Raw genomic sequence first — 12456 nt, 5'->3', positions numbered from 1 at the left:
GCAAAATATTTCATTTCAGCTTTCGTATGTACGATCAGCTTTAATAGTTTCCCTACATAAAGCGCGCGCGTATTTCGAGATCACATGCCCCGGAATATAGGATTCATTTCGAGGCAGGCCGGCGTGGTACGAGCATTCGTTGCTCTTTGTTGTCTCGTCGTTTTCCGAGGGTAGCTACCGTTTACTTTATTCTCTACCCTTTTTGACTTCCCGCGCGTCGCACCCTTTTCGTCCTTCCCACCTCCGCTCTCCCTCCCCCCTCCCGTCCTTCGCCCACTCCTCCGCCCTCCTCCCGCCGCTTTTGCCGTTCCCTTTCCGCCCCATCCACCGTCGCGCGTACAAAGAATCTTTGTAATCCTGTTCTTGTAGCCCCGGGGTGCAAAAACGTGGCGGCATCCGCTCCAGTCTTCCGTATCGTCTGCAGCTGCGTGCATCCGATGCACCCGCGGCACCATCGTCAGCTCGTGAATCAAATGCAGAGATCGCATCGCGAGGTAAATTGTTCGGAAAGCCAGGTCGCGTTTGAATTTCCGCCGGAAGGTTTATGACTATTTCTCCGTTGGGGGCCGTTGCTGGCGAATCGAGCGTATCGCGGCCCTTTCTTAGGGGATAATATATAAACACAATTCTCGGCAGGCGTTTAATCGAGTGTCTAATCGATTTGAGACATACCTTCTTTTTTCCCCCCACCGTTAGCAATTGTTCACTCGCGTGACTGTTGCTTTAGACCGGCTATACCACCGAGCGATTTGAGCTGAAAGAAACTCAGAGGGGAGATATGGTATTTTTTTTTTCTGAAGTTGGTTAAGATATCTCGACAAACTTATCCGGGAATTCTGTACACCAAAAATTTTTTCCTATTATAAAAACACACGCGATTCTTACATACCACCGGTTATGATACTTACAAGCGAATTTCCGATTCGATCAGTTTATTTTCGATCGGTTTATTTTCCACCGCGCGCTCTAAACATCTTCGTCAAATTTCGGCACCGATGGTCGAGGGTATAGCGCCGTCAAGAGGAGAGATAACGGGTGATGTGCGAGCGCGCAGGTTGGCCGCTGTACAGCGGGCAGGGCGGTAGAGGTGAGGGTTGCAGCTATCGTTGGCGGAGTAGCACTTGACAGCGTATACCAATTATTGCATCGGACGCGGCTCGTGGCCAGGGAAACCAATACGCCGGGACAAATTGTCAATTTATGCTTTCTCGTTATTACGCCGGCCTGATCATAGCCGCGCTGGCGCGCCGGGGCTTCACGGCACGGGGGCGGCACGTGAACATCCCGATGCACACGCATCGTCGCCGAGTGCATTGTGCAATCTATGAGAAGGAACGACCGCAGCGGTGTACGTTGTGTAACCGCAGATATGGACGTTTTCCCTCCTCTCCCCCTCCCCCCCTCCACCCCCGCGCATGAAGGCGGAATTCGCGCACGTTTCAATCTCGCGGCTAACTGCCTCGTCAGGCGCCCCATTACGGGTGAGGCATTTCGATCGCGCATGAATAGCGGGTCTCCTTTTGTAAACCTATCGCGAACGGGCGATCGCGGGTGAAGCAACTGTCGAGCATAGCCTGTGCCCGCGGAACGCCTAGAGCGTATCACCTGACGCAACGTTAATCTACATAGGCCAACAACCAACGAGTGTTTGAATAAAGTTCTCGACCTAAGTACACAAGGCCAGTGTTTATTCTTGGCGAATTAAAAGCATCAGCTATAGCATTTTATTGAAGCGGTATTTTACGTTTATAATACTTCGCGCGTGTGACTCAGCATCATTTAGGCGTAATACGGAACGCGTAACTCCTTCGCGGTTGCGACAAGGGGAACCCCGAGATAAGATCAACTTTCGTCCGTTAGATAGAATCTGGGAGGGGAGGGGGGGGAGAGATTTAGTGGGTTACGAGAAGGGAATGATATAGAATTTATCCGCTGCATATTGCGGCCGGGGGCCACAGGAGCCTGCCACACGTAAAGCCATAAAAATAAAGCATAAAATCAACTGCTGACTCGATCGCGCGCCTCCTACTCCTTGGCAACGTGGGTGGGAGAATATCGCGGAGTATGCGATTTAAATCATAAAACTCGAATAAAAATCCTAGACTGTTTTTGCAGCTGCAGCGTCACGGACGGCAGAAATTCCAGGGCAAAGATGAGAGAGAAAGAGAGGGAGGGAAGCAAAACGAGTCGTAGGATGTGAAAACACGAATCTTGATGTCGCGTCTTTCATCAACAGTCTCTCTCTCTCTCTCCCCCTCTCTCTTTCTCTCTTCGATTCACCCCGTTTCGCATGCTCGCCGCTTACGTTTCTCTTACTGCGTAGCGTTGCTTAACTCGTGAAACTGAGCGAGAAACTCGTAAAAGAGAATCACGCGTACGATTTCGCCCTGAAGCTGCCTCGCCTCCTCACAAAAATGTGCCGTAATATAAAGTCAGATTTATCGATCAATCTAGGCAAATGCGATTTAAAGAAACAATCCTGTAAAAACAGCTCCTAAAGATCATTCGCACAATTATCCTTTTCTTGTGGTTATTTTGCTATTAAAATATTTAGACTTGCACAGGTTGTATCATGAATAAATTGCAGAACATCGAGCTGGATAGTCGCACTTTCGCGCGTTCGTTCCAGTGCCTCGGACCATTATCCTCTTTCAAATCAGGGAGCAAAATATTTGATTAAGCTTAGTCAGATTCTCCGGCGTTACCGTAAGGATTAATGAAGTCGCGGGGCCTCTTTGAGAAAAGCAGTTGTTCATAAAGCGTTCGCACGGAACGAAGCGGGCTGAGAATAATATTTCATTCTCAGGCTACGGGGAGTATTATTTTTCAATAATTCAGCTAGCTGGCGAGGTAAACCGGTCGACCCGTCCGAACGGTAGCTCTCTCTTTCTCTCTCTCCCGCTTTTTTTCCCCTCCATTTCTCGCGTCGTCTATGTCTTTCCTTTTGGTTTTGTTTGCCCTGACCTTAGCCACGGTGCGCGCAATCGAGCGCGGCCCGCGTTAGCGTCCGTGTGTAGCGGTGGTCGCACTGTTTTGCGGCGCTTCGGTCCGGTTTGCGGGCGAACGCTTCCCCGTCGCCCACGGTAAATTCTCGATGCAAATGAGATCCCTGATACGGACGCGAAATATAAATCCGAAAAACCCGGCTGAGAATATTTATGTCCATTATCTGAGGGCCCCCACCGAAATCGCTCCGATTCGTTTCCGCAGAAATACGGTCAAGTCAGATTACGTTTTCGGGAATATTACAGGAAAACCACTTACGGGAATCGATTAACCCACTGTTATGAGATATCGAGAACTGAAATACCGCGCGGCCTGGCACGGAGGCTGCGCCCGAAAATAAGATTTCTCTCTATTTCAAAATTATTATTCTCTTAATCGAGAGAAATAGCAAGCGCTAATGTATTTGCTTAACCCGCTTAAATATCGTGGATCAGGATTTAATTATCATATTTTTCGTTGATAGAATTCAAAAATTGCGTATTATATATTTCTATATTCTGATGTTTTTTTTTTTTTGCAATAAACAAGCTAAATTTATAAAACACGATTCCAAGAATCCAGAAGGGAGTTCGTCATTTTTATAATAAAATACGCTCAATTTATCTAAGAGATCTTTTCTATTGCGGATTGAAACTTTTATAACATTATATGTGTATTTGTGCGTATATTATACACATTTATGTAAGAGTAATCAAGTCTCATGGTTTAAATGAGTTTAATTGAGATTTAGCGTATGGCACGGGCGAAGTGGCATTAAAATTACGGTACAAGTCCTAGAACCGAAGCTCTAATTAGTATAATAGTTCGGTCAGCAGTCGTTTTAATCGCATGCCCTCCATTATCATCTGGAACGCGTTCCTGGAAGGGATATCACGCGAAGTCTTTGAGGTCTTTAACACGTCAGGAGTACCGAACCACCACTGGCTAGTTTCAACAAAGTTGCCGACTGAATAAAATTACTGGCTTATGCCGGTAGACCGCATTAGCATTATCTGATCGATCAGACGTGATTCAGTTTCATAAAAAGGAAGAAAGAGAGAAAATGAAATAAGTGTCGCATTGAGGTCCCGCAAATGCACAACATACTGGCAAGCTGCGGCTTATCGATTGCCCCTCCGTACTCGATTCCTACGATATCCTCTCTCGAAAAAGTATATTTTATTTTGAGGAAAAATATTTCATCTCGGACACCATATTGTGCGAAAACGTTGGTCAAGGCTGGTGAGATTTCTTAATGTAGGATTTCTCCTGGGCTTGCGGTGCAATCACAGGAAAAAGATTTGAGTCCATATTCCGTGTACACAAATTCGAAATGGTGAGTTTATTGGAAAACCAGCGGGAAACGGAATTCGATATTACATACATCTTTTGCCTCTGCCCCCCCCCTCTCTCTCTTTTCTTCTCTCTCTCTTTCTCTCTCTTTCTAGAACCGCGTTTCCATTAATCGATATTCCATGGCCAGTTTTATCGAACTGTCCCCAGTAGATTAGAAACTTGACACACACGATGGCGTAGGCGCGGCCGCGAAAGGTGCTAACTTCTCGAAACTAATAACCGATGTGACAAGCAGATTTCCCATTCCCAATCGAAACCATTATTAAGCCATCTACTGTCCTCGCGGCACTTTGTCCGGATTGGTGGTTTCGTCCCCTTCTTCCCTGCGTTCCTCGGGAGCTCAAGCCGGGATTTGGCCGGGCGCCAACGTATTCATTCCAGAAACTAGCCGACCGATCTAAGGGGCCAATTATTTAATCAATTCCACCCTCTTAGCGGCCCCGGGATAGCGGAGATGGCCCATTCGAAACGTGGAACTGCCGACAAGGACGTCGACGTCTACGACGTCGGGCGACGACAATTGAAATCGGTCCGTCCTTGTCTCGTCCGCGAAATTCGGACCAACCGCTCATCGACCAACATTCGGACATGCTTCTAGAACGTCGTCGTTATAGAATCTTAGAACGAAATCCGTCCTTTGACAAAGATTACGGCGGTATATCGAAATATCGAACTTAGCTAAGTCTAGATTAATTGCTCCTCCATTATTAGCTTTATTCTCTCAGGAGTGATAAATGTAATGGCTAAAATGATTAGCGCGCAGTCTAAATCAGGTGCTACTCAGGTGTATCCTCAGTATATCATTTTTTAAAAGTTTACAATTAATATATTTTTTAAATACATAAATGTTGATGGTAAATAAGCTGTGAATATAAATTGCTTATTTTTCATAAGTAACATAAAAAATACTTAATCGAATCTTTTCTAACTGTGTACATTTCTAAATACTATTTTGCGCTTACAGTTTTCGCGATTTTTTAAAATCTGTCACAGGATAAATATAAATGCGCCCCCGGTCTATGAACCTGGATGTTATGAATGAGCTGACAAACAAGCTATCTCGCATGATGCATTCGCGGTATATTGGTCTATATTGATCGCGTATCATCATATCCGAAGCGCCACGAAGCAGGTTTAACGTCAATTAATTTGAAACTTCGGCACAGCAATTGCGAGAGAGCGAGAAAGAGGGATAGGATGGGTATATGTAGGATAGATGGGATTTCAGGAAACTCGCGAAGATCTGAATATTGCCAATGAAATTAAGGGGAGCGAAGGAAATACGTGCCGCGTCATATATACTGCTGCGTTACCCAGTTTCGCTGATAATGTTATATAACTGTATCGCAGTTGGATATGACTAATTTTCCTCTTATTAACTATTACTGGTACCGCTAAACGACGATTAGCTAAACTACTTGTCACTTGATTGGAAGATGCAAACGCGGTAAAGTTGCACAAAGACGCTCTAATTAACTGCTTCGCTCTGTGATCACTTCATATCATTATTCAATTCGCGCAAATTGCACATTTTATTTTTTATTGAAATTATTGCAAATGTATCGTTACTTCCGCAATGCAGGAAAAAGATTATATCGATTTTCATGAGATGTAGCATATGTAATTCCCGATTTTGGGGATTGAATTAAATAAAAATTTTATTTCTATCGCTGCGACAATTCTGTAATCCGTACAAGCGTAATGTAGAGCGTCTTTGTGCGCTGTGGTACTTACTTCTGCTTCCCCTGGGAACGCTGAGATTGGTGAATAGCCTAAACTACTACGGAACTGCCGCGTAGTTTAAGAAGTATCGAATGTAATAGGCAAATTCGCGCTGCCGGGTTCCCGCGTGTCGCGGTCTCACCGCGCTCGCCAACATTGTACATCACTAGCCCCGTGAGAAACCGATTCTGCATACTGCGCGTGCGAAATCAGAACGCCGGTCATTAAACTCAATCGGTAAGCGGCCGCAGGCGACCGATGACACCGCCGAATTAATTCAGCTGGCACATTGCACCTTTGTGATTCCGACCGTTTGCAAAACATTTTGCATTTTACACATCCGTTCTAAGTTTCTTCCAAATCGCACCGAATGTGCGATTCGAATCCTAACGGGAGTATGAAACGTTTGAGGGAATTGAACTGAATGAGTTTTCGCGAACGATGAAAATTGAGCGAAACGATTCATTTTACGTCGACGGCGCGAGCTATTCGCGCTCACCGTCCCGGCATATAATATCGACAATAAGCCGCGATTTAGCCAGTGTCAAGTCTGATGCGCCATAAAATTCCTTCCCCTCGCGCCGTTTATATTGAGTTCCGCCGGGGGCACGAGCGTCAGGCGGACGTCTTGCTCTTCCATTAAGATAGACATCCCTCCCCGCCGCCGCGCCGGGGAAAGCTCCGTAGGAATTCGACGGCGTGAATGTGCCGCGGTCTGATAGCCCCGGAATGCCTGACGAAGGGGAGACCGCGCGGAATGAGTGATAATAAAAATCGCGCCCCGTACACGCGCACACGCGCCGGAGTGCCACGCGCGCGTACGTATACGCGCACGTACACATCTGTCAATCCGCAGTGGAATGCTACCGTTGATGGTGTCAGAATTTGCGGAATCCGACGGCGCGGACACGAAATTTTAATAACCGATCCTCGAATTCTGTCCGAGCCTCGTCGTCCACGTACGTATCTAAGTGTGCGCGCGCGATTTTTACGTCGTCGCGACGTGCCAGAGTTGGGAGACGTTCGTGCGTCTTCTCGCAAATGAGTCGCTCTATTTGCCCGTCTCAACGAGCGAGAGGCGAATACTTGCCTTTGTGCCGCGCGACCGGCTCGCATGATCCCCCGGACTCGCACGAGAATACGATCGAGCTCCGGGTATATACACGTGATCGCGATACGTATCTCGGCGCCATGGCCGCGGCCACGTAAATAGGTCAGTTATATACGGATCGTCGAGCCACGATGCCGACATGGCATCGTACTCGGTTCACGGTAATGACGCATATATATGACGGATCTCTGTTTAAACATATGATACATATGTATCAAATCGCTAACGCGCGAACGCGTTTCTTTCGCCGGTTGTATTTTTTTTTCTCTCCCGCATATTTTTCTGCGGGTGACCCGGTTTTCCGGCAACGGGCGTATTTACGCGCGATTATTGGGACGGACAATCTTCACTTATGATCGGTACACACATCAGATAAACTTGTCCCGCTCGTGCTGAAAAATAAACACAACGGGGAACATAAAAACGAGTTAAAACTGTCGTTTGCAAAAACCAAATGTTTGTTTGAAGCCCCGGGTTCGATATTTTTTCTGATGAATAGAAGTGTCAGGGAGGATGCCTGAAACGCGGGCGTGGAGGGACGCCTTTGTCATCGGGATTCGATGAGACGGGGCGCACACCAATTCGCGATAACGAGATGCATGAGTTGAGTTATAGATTCGCATTATGCCGGCCCGCATGGATTTCCCTCTGCCAACGGCCGTGACGTATCGCGCTCGCAAGTTACCGCGCACGGCAACTTCGTCATAACGCCGAGGGCTGACGTTAATTTAACGTTAGCCCGCGCGCAATGGAGGAACTAATTATAAAATGCATTTATATACTCCGGCCGTTTTCGGATTCTCGCTCGTCGGTAAAATTCCGCTGTTCGCTCAACATCGACCGTATATATATCTTTTTGAGGATGGCTAAGGGCGCGAAAGGAGCGCCAGCGTTTGAGAAATTCTGGACATGTTATGAAAAATATTTCTCACAAATTAACCGGAGTCGGATTTAATTCTCATCAGATTAACATAACAAACGTCCGGGCATGTACAATTTCTCTTTTATATGGTATGTACTATATTAAAAAGAACTACTCCCGGGAGGTGAGGTGAAAAAATAAAAGAATGATACTCGGGCTCATCAGCTAGACTCGCTTTGGTGCGCTCCTGATTCCCATCATAAAAACCTCACATGGCTCTCATGGCGACGGTGGCAATTTTCGCGTTCCCGTGCCTGTCGCACGGAGCGTGTAAGGCCTGTGACACGTAACTTTTTACGACGGGGAAAATAATCTCGGGCAATACATTTACGGGTGCCCGTCTCTCACCGATACACCGACATTGCTCGGGCGCATAATTTCGCTCCTCCGCTCTGCGCAAACTTATATTTACGTTATGCGAATATAAAACCGTGGCGGGGGGGGGGGTGTAATGACTCCTTATCGGGAACGTGAGTCGTCGTCGTTGCCTCGATTATTAAAAGCGGCAAATTTAATGAGTGGCCGTTAGAGCGGGCGCGAATAAAATCGGGGAAAGTACGAAGGGGTGACGGGCGGGGAGAGGCGCGCAACTTGCCGCCTCTGTCATGAATAATCGCGAGATATAAACTCCGGGATCAAGCGGGGAAAACGGAAGAAGGATGGCCGAGGATTATTACGCGGGGACCGGCGCGTCGTGTCGCGAAACGAATGAAAGACACGATAAAATATATCGCATAAATACTCTTCGACGTCGATGAGGAGACGGGGGGAGAGCGATCGGGCTGTCGTACCGCCGCGAAGGAGACGGGCATCTCCCGATGGCAGCGAAGGGTGCGAAAGGGCAGGAGCGTAGCGATACCACGCCCGCGTTATTATACGCCAAGTTAACGACAAGATTGTTTCTCAAAGTTAATTTACATCCACCGGGGGCCCTGTCGTAAGAGAAGAGGCAGCGTGTGCCGATACCTTCTCGCGCAATCTCGCCAAATTAATATTCCGTTCTATTCGGGGAGAGAAATCTCTTCAACGATGAGAGACGACGCGACGTATCGTCGACGAGAGCTCCGCAAACAAGACGGAATAACAGTTGGGTTTGGTTGACGTACGCGCCCGAAATGGCGACGTCGCGATTGCTTATCTTGGGATGCACCCGCCTGTTTGTCTGCGGGAGGCTTCACGCATGAAGGAGCGCGTTTGCGTTATTATTACGAAAAGTGGTGGCTGCTGAATGAATTACACATGTCTTTGAAATTATTACATTATTTGTAGCGATATGTCTGCGGTCACGATTAAAAAACCAATTAAATTTTGTAACACGATTATTAGTATAGATAGAGCGACAGTAGATGGGTCAGACACAGTAGAATAATAGATGATCAGACGAACAGGATTAAATATTGAATTTAGAACGATTTAAACACATTAGAATTATGGCAGCAGATTGTTACGATTGTTATAATATTAACACATTTTAAAGTGAAAGAGATACTTTCTGTTAAACGTGAAAAGCATAAAAAGTATGTAAAATTATAAGTAGATGTAAAATTAGACTATAAATTTGATATGTCAGTTTTCAATAATGAATCGTTATCAGATCTCCATCATCTTATTTTAGAGAGCTTTATAATTATATTTTCGGTGTATATGATTATGTCTATATTCGGTAATATAATTATATCCATACCAATGATAGATGGAACTAATAATATTAGCGAAAGAATAAATATAGACCGTACGATTTTCTCCTCCGCATAATTTTGGCAGAAGTTATAATTTTCCGTTTTAATCCCCCCCTCGCAGCGCGAGGATACTTTGAATTTTAAAGCGTGCCATTGGCGATTCATTTATTCGCGCGAACACGAGATACACGTTTCAACGGCCATACAAGAATGAATGCTAAACATCGAGCGTAAAAATATCGCGATTGTCAGCGACGCGGTGACGACGGGTTATATTCCGCGAACGGGAACGCATGCGAAAACGTATCTCGCGCTTTCACGCTTTTCCGAGAGCTTTCACGACAGCTGCCGACCAAGTCGCTCGCAAACCATGCCGTACGCTCCCTCCCTCCCCCTATCGCCCCATCCACCCTTCCTCTCAACCCTCCCGCGCGGCCACCTTTCGTGCCTCCCGAGGGGTTCGTGCCATGCCCCGGCGCTTTCACACACGCGAATATTCCGGAGTCGGAGGAGATCGACACGGCTCCCCGAGAGCGCGCGCGACTGTATTATCGAGGGATGCAAGTCGCGTGTCGATGGCATGCCTTCGTGGCTTCGAAATCGACGCAGTATGGCGATGAAATTCGAGAGGGATATCGAAAGCCTCCGCGTATATACTCCTTACTCCATTGTCGGGGTGCGATCAGATACGTACACTCGCGCGGTGGTAAACACGAAAAGCATAGCGTAGCGGGGGGAGGGGGGAAGGGGAGGGGACAATTAACTTTCACAATATTATTTGCCTTCTCTTTATATATAAATCTAGGCGCGTGGAACTAATCAATGCGCTAATGTACGTGATTAATTCCCGCCGCGCCGGCTCTCTAATGGGCAATATAATTAGATAAATAAAGCCGGCGTGTTTAGTTCAGCGCAGCGAGGTATCGACGACACAGAAATGAAATGTCATGGTGTTCGTATCCGCGTAACGCAAAGCGCGCGCGTCACGAACGCGCACGCACAGCACGCGCGCCCCGCGTGCGTGCCCCGCGCGGGCTCGCGAGGCGTCGCCGGGGACGCTACGTACTACGACTTGACTCAACGAGCTTCTTTCAGGAAACATCAGCGACTCGCACTACATCACGTACATGACAAGTAAGTACAAACAACGCTCTCCCGTAACCCGGGGGGGGAGAGGGTGGCGAGAGCGCCCCCGATGTTATCCGCCCGGCTAACATCTAGGGCGCCGCTCGCGCTCGCGCACACGTAGAACCCAACGTGGAACGAATGCGGACCCGTACGCGGCTCGTTGGCAAAAATACACTCCCCCGTGCACGATGAAGAGGGAGGGAGGGAGGGAGAGAGGGGGAGGAGGAACGAGGTCAGAAGAAGTGGACCTCGCGCACGTAACATCGATCAGGCTCGGAATCGGGCGTTTCGAGACACGCGCGGCGTGTAAGGGGCCGCCACCGCAAGCCGAAGCCGCTCCTTGCCGCCCCGCAAATCGGCCTCTGTTTTCGCGCACGGACTGCTCAATTTCACCCTGCAGGGGTTAAGGGGTGAAGTGGGGCAGGGCCGGTATCTAAATTTCAAATCCACTAATGTGTATTTTTGCCCACGGGTCTCTCGCGGCCATTCCGCGCTCGTTCTTCGTCTCTCGCCTATCTGTTTACTCTCTCTTACCCACCCGTTATCGGCCGGCTTTTCCCCCCCTCGAACGCTTTGAATTTCAAATTCCGCGCGACCACCGTGTCGACCGTCGCGGCAACAACCGACTTTCGAGTGTTTCCACCCGCTTATGCGCTGTCATTTGTTTCCGCTCTCCCCCTCCCTCCCCCACTCTCTATACCCGGTCCGGTTATACGTAACAGACATCGCGATCTACGGCGCGGTATCTCTGGTTTTATCCCGCACTTTTATTTATGGCGCCACCCGGTATGTATCAGAATTGATTCTGTGATTTATTTCACGGCCGATAGCGACGCGGGTACGCTGCCCAGCCGGCACGAGAAGGCGAATTTCGAGACTGCGTTTCGATCTCCTTCACCTCACGAGCGTTGCGTGCGACGTAACGATTACGTTATAATTTTCTCGCGTCTGCCTTACGCGAGGTGGGGTGGGGGGAGGGAGGGGACGGGGTTGCAGAAGTCTATCCGTACGCTCGTTCTCTCGTATACGCGCTCCCGAGGCGCCTCGAGGCGCTCGCGTAACAGTCGCCGATTGGAGTACCGCGTAACGAGAAGCGAAAGCGAGATACCGTCTTTTCCGGGGGAAAAATAACACACTCGAGCATTACGCTAATGCGCCGTTTTAACGGCAATGTAACTCCGACGTTATCGTCGACTAATCTTCTGTCGGCAATGTCTTTTAACGGTTCTTGCCGGTCTTCTTAATGCACGGGACTTTGCACCTAATTGCACGCTACGGCCCGACGATCGCGAAAGTTCCTCCGCGTTGCTCCTCGCGCGAGCAACGGCAGGAGCAAGAAAGTCCCAACCTCCCCCCCTTCCCCCTCTCCGCCTTCAGTTGGAAGGGATGAGAGGAGGCACGACCCCCGGCTAATTGAAGCGCAATTAACCGCGTTAAAACGCCAAGTGCTGATTAGGGCGCTACGTCTACGTCGCAGGGCGACCTACTAATCTATGCGCATACGTGACGGCGGTGGTTCTTGCGTAAATTGAAAGTCGTCCTTGCCCTCTCAT

At 48.3% G+C, this 12456-nt stretch overlaps 1 protein-coding gene across 5 annotated transcripts in view; it reads left to right on the top strand.

Moving 5' to 3' along the window:
• The window catches only part of LOC105452192 (tyrosine-protein phosphatase Lar), a 390547-nt gene that overhangs the window by 243490 nt on the left and 134601 nt on the right, over positions 1 to 12456 (top strand). For all 5 annotated transcript variants that reach the window (XM_011693088.1, XM_011693089.1, XM_011693090.1 and 2 more), the window contains one exon: positions 10871 to 10909. In XM_011693088.1, coding sequence (XP_011691390.1) covers positions 10871 to 10909 — 39 coding nt within the window. The remainder of the gene's footprint in view (positions 1 to 10870; positions 10910 to 12456) is intronic.

This window comes from Wasmannia auropunctata, unplaced genomic scaffold (genome assembly GCF_000956235.1).
Source record: "Wasmannia auropunctata unplaced genomic scaffold, wasmannia.A_1.0 LD336036.1, whole genome shotgun sequence".
Lineage (NCBI taxonomy): Eukaryota > Metazoa > Arthropoda > Insecta > Hymenoptera > Formicidae > Wasmannia > Wasmannia auropunctata.
Note: the sequence above shows the minus strand (reverse complement) of the source record. Positions and strands in the feature narration are given on the sequence as shown.